Source organism: Mytilus edulis, chromosome 7 (assembly GCF_963676685.1).
Source record: "Mytilus edulis chromosome 7, xbMytEdul2.2, whole genome shotgun sequence".
NCBI lineage: Eukaryota > Metazoa > Mollusca > Bivalvia > Mytilida > Mytilidae > Mytilus > Mytilus edulis.
In genome coordinates, this window is record NC_092350.1 from 87,426,510 (window position 1) to 87,445,643 (window position 19,134).

Consider the following 19,134-nt stretch of genomic DNA (forward strand, 5'->3'; position numbering starts at 1 on the left):
GTTAAGATGGCTTATATATTCTCAGACAAACTTAACTTTTGGAAATTTTACGTTTCCAAGATAACCTTTCCGAACAATATTCCATCTTCATTCCTGACAACTAATTAAGTACTTTCCAGACAACACAAAATATTACAAAATATATCCTGCAAGAAATTTAAAATGAATATGGAAACAAATTGACTAACAGAGAGACATACATATTACAAACTGACGAACAGATAGATAGATTATTGACCCTGAACTTAACATTTTTTAGAACTTTGATTTCGACTTGAAATAGTTGTGTGTACCTTTGTCGGAGGATTGTGAGACGGCACTGGTTGTAAGGATATACAACTACCTGTCATAACACTTGACAAGTCTTCCTGTCTCAACATTAAAACCCTAATCGTGTCTGTGTTAACAATTACAAACACAGATATAAGCAATACATACCACATTCTCTTTTTATAACTCTTCTTATCTGTAATATAATTTAAATTCTATTAAAAAAGAAATCTAATCAAACCTTTTATTTTTTTTTGTAAACATATTGCTGTCTAACAGGCAATAACAATCAAAACAAGGTTATGTGATCTCCAAGTAATATATAAAAAAATCTAAGTTGTATATGTTACTGTATATAGTTGTGCAGTGAAATTAAAGTTTTATTGTAGATAACATGACATACATGAACACCTATCTAAATGGTAGACGGCACGAAACTAGTCACTCTAATAAAAGTCATAAAGTTTAATCAGTTCTTAATTGGTTACATACTAGTTATAAATATATAATTATAAGACCCACATTTGGTACAAAATATTTTTTTGTAACTTTATATGTGGGATCTTTATAACAAATTAAAAACCGAGTAAACCTATTTGTACTGAGAAAGCAATTTTAGCGATTTCAACACATGTTTGCTAGTTTGAATTTTTTTTTAGTGAACTATGGAATAATTTGTTTTTTTAAAAGAGGGACGAAAGATACCAAAGGGACAGTCAAACTCATAAATCTAAAACAAACTGACAACGCCATGGCTAAGCACAAACAAACAACAGCACACACGACACAACATAGAAAACTAAAGAATAAACAACACGAGCCCCACCAAAAAACTAGGGGTGATCTCAGGTGCTCTGGAAGGGTAAGCAGATCCTGCTGCACATGTGGCACCCGTCGTGTTGCTTATGTGTCTATAATCAACAGTTTTCACTACCTAGCAAACATTCAAGATCAAAAAGTGCAAGCAGGGAATTAAAAAATACACAATTTGGTTAAAACCCTTATAGATTCAGTGAAGCCGTAAATGTTCTCCTTTACAGCATTTATGTATGTTTTGGCAATATAGGTTAATCGATATGTTGTTGATATTCCCATTGGAACAAATTGTGCCTTTAAAAGCAAATTGTTACTATACTGTTATTTACCACACTTAACAACCAAACTCAGTAAAGACCTGTTAAAATTCAATTTATTTGATCATTTCAACAATACTTTCCATTATCTTGATGATATCGATACTTTTCGTTAAAAAAAAGTTTGTCTAAATACACTGCTGACATTTACGCAAAGGAAAGCAATAAATGTTTGTTTTTAGATTGAGATATTTCAGTGCTTCACCGAAACTCTACACAAACATCTACGACAAAACAGGGCAATGGTTGAGAGCTCATTAACATGTTTAACCCCACCACATTGTTTACGTGGCGTATTCAAGAGCCTATAGTTCAGTAGTTGTCGTTGGTTCAAGTCTGTCATATCTGTTTTTCGTAAACTGTTCGTTTATAAATTAGGCGGTTTTGAAATATATTGTTTCACATTTCTCATGTCAAGCCTTTTATAAACGATTGTACGGTATAGGAATATTTTCATTGTTGAAGTCTATAATTGCGTACACCAACTTCATTTGAACTTTGTTGGATAGTTGTCTGATTGGGAATGACACCATAGCTCCTAATTTTCATATAACAGCCAATCTACAAACCATATATCACATGTATTAAATTATAAGTTGAACACAACCTGAAAATAAATCAGAACAAGAATGTTCAGTGGACAGTAAAAACGGGTTTAAAACTCTAAATTGGCAATAAAATTAGAAAGATTATATCATAGGGAACATGTGTACTAAGTTTCAAGTTGATTGGATTAAAACTTCATCAAAACACTACCTCGACCAAAAATTGTAACTTGAAGCGAGACAGACTGACGAACGAATGGCCGAACAAACGAACGAACGTACACATAGTCCAGAAAACATATTGCCTAAAATGGGGCATACAAACGTTTAATTGAGTTCAATTTACATTACCTGTATCATGGACTTATGTAGCAAGAGGCTGAACCACTTTTATTTTGATACTTGTTGTTTAGGAAATGAATAACTGAACTTCAACTACATAGCTTTTCAAGGACAATTAAGTTAAAGCAAGGTGTTTTTTCGTAATTACTCATTATACATAAATGTTAGGACTCCTTGGTGTTTTACCATACGATACAAGGTAAAAATAGTTTACCTATAACAACTATTTATCTTTTAACATAAGACTAAAAAGCTTATAAAAGGTCATTTGACAAAATTTAAGCAAATTCTTGATTTTATTTCTTTTGATTGAAGACCGAAATAATATCAATGCAAATATAGAGTAAAAGTCCGAGTCAGCCTTTTCACAACATATTTTATAAATCAAATATCTAGCAACGGAGCTCCATGACCTATCAATATTTATAGCTTATTTTTATCCTTAACTAAAAATCTTCCAGCTTAATGTATTAATTTTTAATTTTCTTGATTTATTTAATTTTACCTTAGATGAGCCAAGTACACCCTTAGGCAGAAAAAAATATCATTGGCAATTGTTAAATAATTCAAAGTCTCTGGAATGTGACCTAGTGTGCAGAGCCTTAACATAGACATGAACTGATATGAACTGATAGTATTTATGCAACTTCATTCAAAATATCATTGATCTGACACATGTAGATCCTATCAAACTAAGAAGAAAAAAATTGCTAATCACTTAAGTCACTGTCCAAAGGGACAGAGTATCAAAATAGTCTTCAAACTGATAGTAATTATCTCCATACAAAATATAAATGATCTATCACACGTAGTTTCTATTAAACTAACTTCAGCAGAAAACATACTAGTGAGCGCACAACCACCAAATAAGCTTGTTTTTTTATGTGTTACATATTTGTTTTTTGTTCATTTTTTTACATAATACATAATAAGGCCGTTAGTTTTCTCGTTTGAATTGTTTTACATTGTCTTATCGGGGCCTTTTATAGCTGACTATGCGGTATGGGCTTTGCTCATTGTTGAAGGCCGTACGGTGACCTATAGTTGTTAATGTCTGTGTCATTTTGGTCTTTTGTGGATAGTTGTCTCATTGGCAATCATACCACATCTTCTTTTTTATATTGGTTGGGGTTATACATCAAAAGATAAAAGGAACAAACTTGATAACAAAGTAGATGGCAAGGGACAAACTTGTCAGATCAGCACAAACCAAACAAACACACAAAGAAAGAAAGGAAACAAAGTCCAATGTAATTGAAAATGCTTGAAAAAAGGTCAGGCCAAAAATAAAATATTGTTTTTTCCCCTCCCACCACCAACCCGGAAAAATCGCCGCGACTCGAGAAATTTTATCGGCCATTCTTGTCCAAAATTTTTTTTTGCTATGTTGGTTTTTGGTGATATCTTTCCGATGCTGTAGTAAACGTGCGTTGGATTTTTGTCATACCTTTCCGATGCTGTATTCATCAAACGTTTTAAATCAAGGTATTTTTGCATTGAAGCGTCTATATGATTCGGAATCAAGGAAGACAACAAACATAATGCCTTGCCACACGATTTGATATATTTGAAAATTAAAAATCTGAAGCATCTTTCAACCTACTGAGTGCACCTTGATTGGCTTTGTCTTTTACCTCTGTTCCTGTTTAAAGGATAAAATCTTTGAGTAAAAATGGTCTGAATCGTGCTTTGAAATCAATCTACTTTGTCTTCGACTTCGAACAGGTTGGACACAAGTCAGAAAATGTTGGATACGTGAATTCCCTGCTTTCAGGGAACCTCCCTGATTTCTGGTGTAAACAAGACCAGTTTAAATGTGATTTTATTTTTCAATTTATGGCATGAAAATTACAAAAGGGCACGTTTTAAGTTATAAATGCATGAGTTGAATTTGTAAATACCTAAAGTATTCTAGGAACAACAAAACATATAAGTGCATCCTTGTTTTTTTTTCTAGAACTCGACAAACATACAAATCTTTTGTTTAGGAATTAATTGACCAAGCTGCATGATCCAGGTGTAACTGAACATAACTGAATTATGTTCACTTCTATTGAAAGTTTTTATTCATTAAATTTTAATTTCCAAGTCATTAACATATCTTTTTGTCATCTCATAATTGATAATCCAGGTATGAATTGGTGAACACAGGAATTGTTTTGTTGTGAGTTATGCATCAAATTAGACTTGAAATAAGCTTGATTTTTAACCAATCAAACACTTGCTTTCATTCAACATTGTTATCACATGAAGAATGTGTGCTTTTGTAGATTTCATGCCATAAAATGAATTATAAGAAAAAGGAGGTCCCAGTGTATACTGTTTTTAACACCAGAAAACTGGGGTGTACACTGAATACAGGGAATACCCCACTTTTCTTGACTTATCTTACCTTTTGAATTCAATATAGAAAAATTATATCAAGAAATAAAATAAAATGATTTGCCTACCTACCTACCCATACCCTGATAGCCTCAATCGGGGAGGGGAAACAAAGATATTTTTAATTTTGGCCTCAAAAGGTAATGTGGCAGTGGTCTATTTATAATAATGTTAATCTTCAAGAATTTGGAGGGTGGTCCTTTATTTCATTATGTCTTTATGATAGTTTTTTCTATTCCTTATCTTTTTGAGCAGTTTGATTTCAATGCTTTATTCTTTTTAGCACCAAATTTCTCTTCATAATTGACACCAAGTTTAAGGTGTGGTTCGTGTTGCTTAGTCTTTTAGTTTTGTATGTTGTGTCTTGTGCACTATTAGTTGTCTGTTTTTATTTTATTTTTTAGCCATGGTGTTGTCAGTTTATTTTCGACCTATGAGTTTGACTGTCCCTCTGGTATCTTTCGCCCCTCCTTTTTAATTATTGTGTCCATTTTACATCTTTTTTTCAACATTATTCCAAACTCTGTAAACCCAATCAAAACCCTAATTAATAATAGTGTTTAATACATGTGATACTTTAGAACACAATTGATCAATAGTTAATTATAATCAGTGCATGTGGCCGTAAACTCTAAGGTCAAATCAACAAATGTTCAATTACCTGACACAGTTTATGGGTAGGTAAATCCATATCTGTTAAAGCTTTTGCTATGTTGCGAAATTTTCCTGAATATTTTTCTCTCCAGTTGACCAGTATTCTATACTTCACCACCTCAATCCGATTAAAATTACATCTTAGGTCTTCCCATTCTTGGTGAGACATACCAAGATGTATGGCTAACTCTCTAATAGTAGTTTCATCACATCGTGATGCAAATCTCTGAAGTTCAATATCACTCGGCATCTGATTCATTGCACCTTTCTGTAAACCTAATATAACACAAGAAGATAACTTTGCTGAAAGATTTGATTACATTTGAAATCAAATATTTAAAAAAGACATCACATGATCATCCTAATTCTAAAAAACCTTTTACCTAAATGAGACATGATTAATTCTTTAGATATCTGACTTATTTTTGTTAAATTTTAACTTATTTATTATAAGGCTTAAAACAAAGGGTCTCTAAAGATCCTCTAAAACCCATCATTTGCGGACACAGACTACTCAAAGGAATTGAATAAAAATAACAGACAAATGAACATAGTTTGTTATCTTGTCCTGCATATCACTTTGTTCTTGTTAGTATTCTTTCTATCATTTTTTTTAAAATCTTTAAGACAAATGCAACCAATAAAAAATAAAGAATAAAGGCAGCAGTAGTATACCGCTGTCAATATTCATAAAGTAATCGAAAAACAAAACCGTGTAACAAACTAAAACCGAGGATTAAGCACATGCAGGATCAGAGGAAAGCAACATAACAACAGAAACACAGAACACTAACTACATAAGCATGGACTGTTTGATAACAACTACACTATTTCTGACTTGGTACAGGACATGTGTTAAACCTGGTTTTTATTTGTGGTCTCCCACTTTTATGGCAATGTTAAAAACACTGTTAAAACAGACGTAAGAACGCTCAGCACCGAGAAATACATATATAAATATCTTAACATTACATTACATGTACAACATATAAAAACATCAGAATAATAACTAATATACCTCCCATGATTTTTTGACGGTACACCAGGACATCACAAACAAAATATAAACTGCAAGCAAGTCACATGAAAGGACCAACGTCGGAAAAAGTTAAAAATTGTAAAGGTTAATTACGATTAATGTGTTGTTATATGTATGTTATAACCAAGACAATTATATCAAAATGGAATTTCTTTTGTAATGGTGTTATCTTTTTTCTTCTAAATCAAAATTGTGTATAAACAAAATAATCCTGTACATATAGTTGCTTAAACTTACAATCATATAAATAAAATAACTGATTTTGTATCTTTACTTTTACATACAAATATACAGAAAATAAAAATAAAATAACTGAAATATAACGCAACATCCTGCATGACCAAACAGTAAAAACACACGAAAACAAACAACTGACACAAAAACACCGTAGACTACGAGAAAACTCGACTAAACTGACAAAAATATGTGAAATGTACCTAATATACAGAATTCATACCACAAATGAAATAAACAGACAAACACTAAGTACAAAATGAAATAAACAGACACGAATTCAGTAGAAAATAAAATACAGGGCCTACACGTATAAGAAAGTAACAACTCAATGTCCGAAAGCTGGATTTTCAAATACTGAACCACATCGACTCCAACAGCAAACATAAGATATAACAAAATAATCAACCGGACAAAAATGTTGGATATATAAATACCGAGACAAGTAATTTAGCAATAGGAATTCACATTTGGCAAAACAGTCTTATTCGGGAATAGTTCACGTGAAAGTCATTTAGAGGCTGTAATTCCTACAAGAAGTTGACCAACCATTTCGGCAATATAATACATTAATAGATCTTGTCTTTCTGATCATTTTGCTATTTTTCTATACATATTAATGTTTTCAAGATAACAGACAGACATGAAGAAAATGCTAAACGCTTATTACGTAAAGACTCCTACATTGAGTCGTCTCATTTTTGTTTTGTATTGACCAGAAGGTACACACAAAAAAAAATATTACTAAGTAATTATATTTTACTTGAATTAAGTATTCTTTTTTATTACTCATTACTAGGAATTACTTACCAATTACTCACTATTACTAGCAATTACTTATATTTTACTAGATATGAAAACAGTTACTTGAAACAAGTAATTGTTTTTTTGAAAAAGTGTGTATATAAAAAAAAATACTTAAATTAAAACAAATACTCATAATAATTTTACTCACTTGAGTAAATGAATTACTTAATCCATATTTAGGTAATAACTTACCCGTACTGTTTTTAGTAGAAAGAAATAACTTAGATTAAGTCATATATTTAAGAACTACACATTTTTTTTAATTTATACTAAAAAGCTGTATGAAAGTTACTGGAATTACTTCTGAAAACATGGATATAAAACTTGTTATTACTAAGTAGGTTAAGGCACTATATCATGGTGTTTTCTTGCATAAGGCTTATTATATATATAATAATAAATGCTTCCTATAAAATTTGACTCCATAATTTAACAATTACAACAATATGTAGGTTTAAGTCTGAAAATTGCATAATTTTGGATAACAATTTTCTTTAAACAGGCAATTATTCCAACTTTGAAATATTTTTAATTATATGGAATTTGCATAATTTCCTGTGCTTGAAATTTTTTATAAATTTCATGTATATTCTGTATTTTAATGTTCAGTGTGGCGCCCAACACTTTCTATTCCAAAGTAGATAACACATTTTCAATAGAATGTACTGTGCTGCGCAAAAAACTATCTATACAACATACATTGTATGGAAAGTATTATGCAATGCTTAAAAATAATAATGCAGAATAAACATGGAATTTCAAGCACAAGAAATCATGCAAATTACATAATTAAAAATAATTCCAAATTGAAAAAATAGCCTGTTTTTAGATAATAATTTGAAATGCTGAAAAAATGTGATCGGAATTACTTAGTATAAGAATTACTAGTCATTACTTAACCTATTATCATATCAAAATATCTTCAAATTATTATTATCTATTTTTAATATAATTTTTATAATGTAAAATAACATGACTTAGTTTTACTAAAATTAAAAATTAACTATTTATTATAAATGTACAAAATTGTATAATACTTCCTGTATTTTTAATAAGTAGTTTTTGATTTGAGACTGAAAAAATATTCGGCTAATCAGAATTAAGGTTTCATTTGACTTTGGTAAGCTATTTTTGAAAATTGGCTGAAGCTTATTCAGTTTTGAATTTGAACAAAATTTACAGAGTTTGTTGAAATACTTACACGAGTTACACACATGAAAGGAAAGGAGAACCTTACAAGAAGGACACTTTGTGGGTTTTCCTGTTTCTGGCTACTCTTTGTGTACTAATTCAATTAATGAAAATGTTACACAAAGAGTTGCTGGGGAGGTAGCCCATGTTAACTTACAACAAACAAGAGAAATGGATTATAACAAAGGATATAGTATATGATCATTCTTTAAAAAGGTATGTTACTATTTCAAATTATATGCATTTATAATAAAACAGTGTATAATTTTTTATTTTAATCTATAAATATATTATAAATATATATATATAATTTATGTGTAAAAGAATTACTCAATAAATATTTAAAGAATTACTTACTTAATAGAAATAATCAATATGTATTAAAAGAATTACTTACTATCATTAAAAGAAATACTTAATGTGTATTAAAATAATTACTTACTTTAATGAAAAGAAATACTTACTTTTATTAAAAGAATTACTTACTTTTATTAAAAGAATTACTTACTATAATTAAAAGAAATACTTAAGGTGTATTAAATGAATTACTTACTATCAATAAAAGAAATTACTTAAGTATTCTCACTTACTATCAATAAAAGAAATTACTTAAGTATTCTTACCTACTATCAATAAAAGAAATTACTTAAGTATTCATTAAAAGAATTACTTAAGATACATTGAAAAATTACTAAAATTTAATTACTAGGTAATTACTTACAATTACTTGGCATTACTTGGAATTACTCATTTTTTGACAAACATTTTTACTTTTTTTTTAACTTAATTTGAGTAAATTAAATACTTGTTTTAAGTAAATTCAAGTAATTGTTTTTTTTGAGTGTATAGATCTCATTATTTAGCACATGTCTGCTCTGTTATATATCTTCCATCTTTAGCTTTTGAAGATGATAGACACAACATTAATATTGGTCCTATGTTCTCCGTTTAACCATGTCGGTTATAAGGTGAGTTCATCTGACAATTGTTTTAAACTAGATAACCAATGATGAAGGCTAAGTTAGGTAACAATTGGTCCAATTTTTGCGTATTAGAGTTTTGGTAATTGTTAACGTATGACGACTGACAGCAATGACGGACATCAAACGCCAAGTGATAAGAAAAACTCACTTAACACTTTCGGTTACACATTACCTGCGTCCAAGCACTTTCATTGATTGGTGTAAATGGATTATGTTTATTAAATCACACTTTAAGTCAGGAATCGCATGTTCAGTAGGTGTCGTTTGTTGATGTGGTTCATAAATGCTATCTTACTGTTCAGTGTGATCGAAGGCTCGAAGACCAAAAACTTGACCTATAATGGTATACTTTTATAAGTTGTGACTTGGATGGTGAGTTGTCTCATTTGCACTCATACCACATCTCTCTATATCTTTTTAATATTGGTATTGTTGTTTTAAATACAATAACTAAATACAATGTTTAAAACGTACCCCCAAAGTCATATACAACAACATATTTCAAAGTTACTAAGATCAGTATAGTTTTTTATGCATGTTTTTTGGTTGTATCATTGTAATGAAGAGTAAATTAATATTAATTATATTCACCTGGACAGTTCACTTCACATTGTTCTTTTGCCTAAAACGAAATAGTAATGGAGATATCTACATTCACAACTCTGCCCAATTGATAAAATTAGATTAAAGAATAAGAGTTGATCATACATGATATATCTAAAGCTAATGTTAAAAAAAGTGAGACCATGATCAAGGACCGTTCATACTGTTAAAAATGTATAGACTACCTCTCCTCTTCCTGTCAATACAAATGTTATTAGAGTTTTTGTTTGGAGAAGTCAGAACACAGAGAGCTTGAATAGGCAGTTGTTGATTTCTGTACTTAGTTAGAATTACACCTGACATGATAGTATATTGTTTCAATTGAGAAGATTAACTTGATAATTTAAAATCTGTTTTTTAAAGACAGTTGACAATCATGATAATTGATATTTGAATGCTTTAAATCCAATGATACAGAAAAAGGAATTATAAGCTTTTACTTTTCATGCATTATGCATGTGTGCAAGTGACTTTCCTGTTTACACGAGTACACCATTATACCCTTAATCATAATTAAGTCCCTAATCAAAAGGCAAAATCAAAAGCTCAAACACATCAAACGAATGGATAACAACTGTCATATATTTTGGACTTGGTACAGGCATTTTCTTGTGTAGAAAATGGTAGATTCAACCTGGTTTTATAGCTAGCTAAACCTCGCAGTTGTATGACAGTTGCATAAAATTCCATTATATTGACAACGATGTGTGAACAAAACAAACAGACATAATAGGTAAAAATGTCAAAAATAGGGGTGCAGCAGTCAACATTTTGTAACCTGTATCACTATAAAACAACCAAATATGTCAACAAAGTAACACAAACAGACTTATAGATAGACAAAGCACATCAGCAAAAATGAAAGACAAAAATACAAAAGTTTACAATAACACAAGACGGGATGTATAAGTACCGAGCCACGTTGCATGGATATTACTAAAAATAGATTATATTATTTTGCGTAGGAACCTAACTGTCAGAAGAAATGCCACATTGTATATAAGGTAAGGTAGGTCGGTATTTCCATATTTTTTTTTTTCATTTAATTATTTTGCAACATGATTTTAAGTCGTGCGCTATACTTGTTCTTATCCACGTTGTTCTTGGGCCGAAATCATCTGCATTTTGAAGGACCAAACATTAGGTAAAATCAATCTAAAACATGTCTAAACGCTTTCTTTCAACTAACTTCATCTGTTTTTTAAAAGATTGAAACAATGTATTTTCTGAAAGGGTGTCAAATCAATCTTATACCTCTGATAGCAGCCATTTGAAATGTCGTATTGGCATCAAGTAAAGAAAAACTCTTTTTTACTTGCCTAAAACATATAAAAAAGGACGTACAGATGGACTAACATATAAACAAGGATAAAACTTAATGTCCTCCGGTACAGCCGAGGCACAAATAAGAGGATCTAATGAGCTTGTGTCCTTCGCCTGATTTTTTTGTTTACAATAGATGCATGAAATAATGCAACCCTTATACCTTTGTTATAGTCTAGAGATATATGCCAAAAACTGCATGTTACCTTATGTTCTATTTTTAGCCATGTCGCCCACATTGGTTGGCAGGCAAGGTCGTCAGACACATTTTTAACTATAAATCCCAGTGATGATTGTGGACAAGTTTGGTTTTATTTGTCTTAGTAGTTTCAGAGGAAAGAATTTGTTTTAAAGATTACAAAAAATTATGAAAAATTGTAAAGAAGATTGACTATAATTGGCAATAACTTCTTTTGGTCATGTTCGACTTATTTGTAGGTCTTACTTTGCTGAACATTATTTAAGTTTACAGCTTATCTTTATCTATAATAATATTCAAGATAATAACCAACAACTTCAAAATTTCCTTAAAATTACAAATTCAGGGGCAGTAACCCAACAACGGGTTGTCTGATTCGTCTGAAAATTTCAGGAAAGATATTTCTCAACTTGTTGAACATTTTTACTCATTGTCAGATTTGCTCTCAATGCTAAAGTTTCAGAGATATAAGTAAACTAGAGGCTCTCAAGAGCCTGTGTCGCTCACCTGTTACTGTATTTACTGATGTTGGCCATCTTGGTTGGTAGGCGGGGTCATTAGATACTTTTTTAAATAGATACCCTTGTAATGATTGTGGTCAAGTTTGGTTAAATTTGGCCCATAGTTTTAGAAAAGATGTTTGTACAAGTTACAAAAATGACGAAAAGTTGTTCAATATTGACTATAAAGGGCAATAACTCCTTAAGGGGTCCTCTAACAATTTTGATCATGTTGACTTATTTGTAGATCTTACTTTGCTAAACAATATTGCTGTTTACAGTTTATCTCTATATATATATAATAGTATTCAAGATAATAACCAAAAACAGCAAAATTTCCTTAAAATAAACAATTTTAATGCAGCAACCCAACAACGGGTTGTAGGATTCATCTGAAAATTTGTGAGGGGATAGATCTTATTCTGATGGACATTTAAATCTTGAAAGATTTGCCCTAAATGTCTTAGCTTCAAAGATATAAAACAAAAACTGCATTTTACCACTATGTTCTAATTTTAGCCATGTCGGCCATTTTGTTTGGTAAGCGGGCTAATCGGACACATTTTTTAAACTATATACCACAATGATAAATGTGGCCAAGTTTGGTTAAATTTGGCCAAGTAGTTTCAGAGAAGAAGATTTGTGTACAAGTTACAAAAAATGACGAAAAGTTGTTAAAAATTGACTATAAAGGGCAATAACTCCTTAAGGGGTTGACTGACAATTTTGGTCATGTTGACTTATTTGTAGGCATTACTTTGCTGAACATTATTGCTGTTTACAGTTTATCTCTATCTATAATAGTATTCAAGATAATAACCAAAAACTGCAAAATTTCCTTAAAATAACCAATTCAGAGGCAGCAACCCAACAACAGGTTGTCCGATTCGTCTGAAAATTTCAGGGCAGATAGATCTTGACCTGATCAACAATTTTACCCTTTTGTAAGATTTGCTCTAAATGCTTTGGTTTCAAAGGCATAAGCCAAAATATACATTTTACCCCTGTGTTCTATTTTTAGCCATGGCGGCCATCTTGGTTGGATGGCCAGGTCATCGGACACATTTTTTAAACTAGATACCCCAAGGATGATTGTGGCCAAGTTTAGTTAAATTTGGCCCAGTAGTTTCAGAGGAGTAGATTTTTGTAAAAGTTTACGGACGACAGACGACGGACGCAGGACGACGGACGCCAAGTGATGAGAAAAGCTCACTTGACCTTTCAGGTCAGGTGAGCTAAAAAATGCATTTTACTCCTATATTCTATTTTTAGCCATATGGACTATGTTGGTTGGCAGTCGGGGTTGTCCGACACATTTTTTAAACTAAAAACCCTAATGATGATTGTGGCCAAGTTTGGTTAAATTTGTTTAAGTAGTTTCAGAGGAGAAGATTTTTGTAAAAGATTACAAAAATTGTAAAAATAATTGTAAAAAATTGACTTGAAAGGGCAATGACTCCTTGAGGGGTCAATTGCCAATTTGAGTCATGTTAACTTATTTGTAGTTTTAACTTTGCTGAACATTAGTGCAGTTTATCTCTATCTATAATATTATTCAAGATACAAATAAACAAGCATTCTGAGAGTATTGCATGGCAATACATAGTCCCCTACCAGTTTAAACTCAATTGTACTTGCACAAAATGATAACTTGATCTATAACTTGTCATGGTGTCAACTATATAACAAATATCAAGTCAATATCTTCAAGCATGACAAAAAAGTGCGGAAAACTGATAATTTCAGTGAATTTTCTAAATTCAAGGACCATAACTCTGCAAATAAATCAACAAACCGAAAGAAAATTTAGCTTGGTCTGTAACTTGTCATGATTAAACTATATACCAATTATGAATCAAATCAATATCTTCATGCATGACCAAAAAAAGTGCAGAAAACTAATTATTTGAGTGAATTTTCTAAGTCCAAGGACCATAACTCGGCAAAAAATCATCAAACTGAAACAAAATTCGAACTTGATCTGTTACTTGTCAAGATAAACGATGTACCAATTATTAAATCAATATCTTCAAGAATGACGAAAATAAGTGCAGAAAACTGATTATTTGAGTGAACTTTCTAAGTCCAAGAACTATGACTATGCACAAAATTATCAAACCGGAACAAAATTCGAACTTGATCTGTAACTTTTTATGATCAAACAATATACCAAATATCAAAACAATATCTTCAAGCATGAAGAAAAAAAGAGTGGAAAACTTATTTGCTGTACTGACAGAAGGACAGACAGACAGACAGACGGACAGAGTGCAAACTTAAAGTCCTTATTGACTTCGTCGGTAGGGGACTAAAAACTGCTAAATTTCCTTGAAATTACAAATTCAGGGGCAGCTACCCAACAACAGATTGTCAGATTCGTCTGAAAAATACAGGGCAGATAGATTTCAACCTGATGAACATTTTTGCCCCTGACAGATTTACTTTAAATGCTTTAGTTTCAGAGATATAAGCCTATTTACCCTATGTTCTATTTTAATAGTTATCAAAGGTACCAGGATTATAATTTAGTACGCCAGACGCGCGTTTCGTCTACATAAGAATCATCAGTGACGCTCATATCAAAACATTTATAAAGCCAAACAATTACAAAGTTGAAGAGCATTGAGGATCCAAAATTCCAAAAAGTTGTGCCAAATACGGCTAAGAAAATCTATGACTGGAATAAGAAAATCCTAGTTTTTCGAAAAATTTAAACTTTTGTTAACAGGAAATTTATAAAAAAAATAAAATTTAAGCCATGTTCAAGTGATGCTTGTTAGCACTTGTTGAGTTGATTCAAGATTTTGTTATATAATAATAAAATCAACTTAATAGTTCTAATCTACCTGATCTTGATTCCAAATATTCCACTTCTCTTTAGTATGTACAATCTTATGTTTATGACAAATCCATTCATCAGTTGTCAATGCTGCCTCTTCTGGGATATGACATTCTAACCTGGAGCATGCATATTCAATGTGGAAAGGTAGCTTTTGGCTGCTAGATATGGCATGGACTGTGGACTGATAGAACTCTGATATTCTCTCCAATGTTGTAAACATGCTTTCCTTGATGCCCGTGGCAATATCTGGAACAATCAGCCCGTTGGAGGTCTTATGGACTATGTACAGTAGAATTTTGTTGGCTTCAACACATACCACTATATCATGTACCTTATCGAATGATAATCCAATAAATCCTGAAAACAGAAGTTTTCTCCCTTCATATGCTTTCACGGTCCACATACTTAGACATGCGCTAATGAGACGATTCGGTAAGGCTGGTGGTATAATTGTCCCTTTGAAAACAAAGGCTAGGCTGATTGCTTTCTCTGGTGTGCACTCATTTGCCATGAAACTTGTGTCGTTTCTTTGTGTTAGCATACAGGGAACAAAGAAGTTTTCCACTGGTAACCGATTTCCAGTGTTCGTATCATACCTTCGCTGCTCTGATAGAATATCAAGGTGGATGAGCATATCAAATATGAACTCTTTGTAGGGTGATAGTTTCTTGAAGTGCTTTTGCTCCCAAATAAGATACAGATCTTTTCTTTGTATGATTCCACTTCCTGACATTCTTTCAAAAGTTTTCCTTATGTCTCCTTTCTTTGGCCAAAAGCCTTCATCTGTCAAATAAAATAGAATAAAATATCAACAGTGAAGAAATAAACATAGCATCAGTTATATGTTAGATTGTTTAGCCTATGCTATGTGTTTGATATCAAGTCTTCTATTTTTCTGTAACTTTCTCTTATAGTTCAGAAAACATAAAAATCTTTCCATGTTTATCTATAACTAACAATTTGAATACAAATATTAAAAAACTTGATTTTTTGGACTTTTTTGCATTTTACTTAAATAACTTACACTGGATCGAAATAATAAAACAATAAAAATATGAATAATGTTTCACTTCTACAGAATTCTGAAAACAACACTAAATAATAAGTGAAATGCATTATGAAAGTCTTTCGTATCAATAGAAGATGAGATGCATTTTCTTTAAAAATGTAAAACTTTGGATAATGTAAGAAATCCTTTTCTAAGCAAAATATATAGTAAAAATAAAAATATTTCAAAACTTGATAACAAATCTCTTTTTATTTGGCTATTGGGAAATGAAGATAAAAATATTTTGATAATAATTTGTCAATTATTAGAGGTTTTAAATATAAACAGAAATACAACATTAAATTGGATTTCTCTATATAAAGACATAGAATGATATGTATGATCATATATGCATTTACATAGTTATTTCTTTTACATTTAATAAATTATTAGTATACTTTGAGGTGTGCTGTTTAATAAAGGGACCAGAGTACATTTTGTAACAGACAATGGGTCATATTATATTTTATATTTTAATTATTTTAAGTTCTTACTTCATTTGCTTTGATATTTTATATTAATCAAGTAAATCAAAATTAATCTTATTATGTACTTTGTTTAACCTATTTTTAATTTACTTTACATTATGTTTGAAAATTATATTGTAATTATTCTGCTCATTTTGGGTGCCATGATTGGAAAATAAAATATTTGTTTGTTTATTTTTTTATTTTTTTGTATCAGTAAGGCATTGTAGGTGCATCTATACCAATGTTTGATGGTAAACAAATCGCTGATTTTCAAGTACATGTTCGTTATTGCTTAAAATCCCAATGACAATATGAACTAAAATTGAGAATGGAAATGGGGAGTGACATATATATTATAAGTTATATTGTTCTCTACTGACCCCCTACAGATCCATAGAGGGTTTGCTTGAGGCCGAATGCTGAATCAATCAGTAGGGAGTCACTAGTTGGTCGTATTACAAACTTATCACACACGATACTTTTCCTGTTGCGTTTTGCAGTAAAATAAATGAAATACAATGAAATACAACAACATCAATAGATGACGTCACCATTAACATTAGATATGACGTCATAAACCCCCAATGAAATTTACTAACCCCCTACAGATTCATAGGGGGTAACCATGTGACGGCTTTAAACCAATCACAACGTCACAATTTAACCGCGGTGTGATAAATATATATATGTTATTAACACTCCGTCTATTACGATGAATGAAAAATGTAGCTGACAATTTCCAGAAATTAAAGAAATATTGTTATTTATAAATGTCATTTTGATAGTAAAATGCAAATGTTGAAATAACAATGGCAATACTTATCCTGTTAACTAAACAAAATATTTGGAGGAAATAAACCATGGGTTGATATGTAGGGCCATATATTATCTAAGAAAATGAGATACACTGCATGCTAACTGTACTACGAAAATTTGTTTTCTTTTTTAAGAAGACTTCCGGTGGTGCATTAATAAAGTAGTGTGGTTAGCCCAGAGCGTTATTTTTTTATAATTTTAAAATGATTAAAATCAGTCGTGAGTTTACACGGTGTCAATCATCCCATACTATCAATTTCAATTTATATGTTGTGTTGACATAACAGATTAACGTTGGAATTGGATTTCATTTAGCGAGTATAAACACATCTGTCATTTTGTTTTTTTGTCAGAAATGCCGGGATCGGCAACAAAAGTTTGTTAACTTCTAGTTAATAAGATCGAAAGATTAACAAAGGAAAATACATGACAGACAACTGGTTTTAATTCCTTTCAGAAGGTAATTAAAGGGGAAGATGTGCAATGTGAATACTGTACTTTTTATTATAGCAATTAATGTTTGAACTCTCAGATGATGATTATGAGCACGTTAAATCACCAGCCCTGCATTGGTTTTGTGCGAGATAAAAGAGAAAAATTCCTAGGGCGTCAAAGCTAGAGGAACAAATTAAAAATAAAGTTGATTAACCCAGTGTCAAGGATATGATAAAGGGACTTGCTAGCAAAAATGACACAAATGAGGCTGCAGCTAAACATGCTAAAGTGGATGAGTCTTGTAATTCAGAAAGATTTAGATTTAAGAGATAGTGCATTGTGGGAACAAAATATAATCATATCTGGTGCAGCAGAATGAGAAGCAGATGAAGGTAAAGATAGACAGGTTGAAGAAACAAACTTTATGAATAATCTTTTTTGATTTTCTTATATCTGATAATAATAGCATTAAAAGGGGACAAGGTTAAGGTCGTCGTAGAAAAGTAGAAGCAAATAGTGATTCAATTGACACACAAAATGGGGAAACATATGAATAAAAAATCTAGACAGATAAGGGTCATCTTAAAAGCTGCAGATGCAAAACAAGAAAAAACTTTCAAAATTAAAATCACTTGAGGAATTATACCATTAAAAAATTTATAAATTGAGTATTACACAGGACATGTCAAAGTCAGAAGGGGAAGCTCATTAATTGAGTATAACAAAAGGCATGTCAAAGTCAGAAATGGAAGCTAATAATTTGAGTATAACACAAGGCATGTCAAAGTCAGAAATGGAAGCTAATAATTTGAGTATAACAAAAGGCATGTCAAAGTCAGAAATGGAAGCTAATAATTTGAGTATAACACAAGGCATGTCAAAGTCAGAAAAGGAAGTTAATAAGGCCCACCATTGGAAAAATTCAAGTATGTTGTAAAAGTGCAGCGAATTTATACTTAAACAGAAATGTACATAAACCTGTAAATGCGTTACATGTTCAAAGTTCTTGTTTAGTTAAGTTAGTTAATCATTTTAATCACCAGAGTTTATGTTGTATATACACAAATGCAGATAGCTTTATGAATATGCTTGATTGGTTTAAAACCAGGTTTTTTTGTGATACCATATATTATAGCTATTACAGAGTTCGTTCCAAAGGATACAAGGTAAATTTTTACAAAGTCAGAATTAAATTTAAATGGATATGAGTAGTTTCCAAGCAACTTTCCTATAAAGCCAAGAGAGAATTATTATCTATATCAAAAATATGTCAATGCAACAGAGATAGATATTGACTCTGAATTTGAAGAAAGTGCAT

General features: G+C 31.0%; 2 protein-coding genes across 2 annotated transcripts in view; both read right to left on the reverse strand.

The window, feature by feature from the left end:
• Nucleotides 1-19,134, reverse strand: part of LOC139482710 (uncharacterized) — a 384,200-nt gene that overhangs the window by 185,124 nt on the left and 179,942 nt on the right. The gene's annotated exons all lie outside the window — the stretch shown is intronic.
• LOC139482713 (uncharacterized) overlaps nt 1-19,134 on the reverse strand; it is a 30,850-nt gene that overhangs the window by 5,685 nt on the left and 6,031 nt on the right. The window contains exons 4-7 of the mRNA XM_071266782.1: nt 15,052-15,830; nt 10,172-10,202; nt 5,334-5,602; nt 439-466 (exon numbers count right to left, since the gene is read on the reverse strand). Coding sequence (XP_071122883.1) covers nt 439-466; nt 5,334-5,602; nt 10,172-10,202; nt 15,052-15,830 — 1,107 coding nt within the window. The remainder of the gene's footprint in view (nt 1-438; nt 467-5,333; nt 5,603-10,171; nt 10,203-15,051; nt 15,831-19,134) is intronic.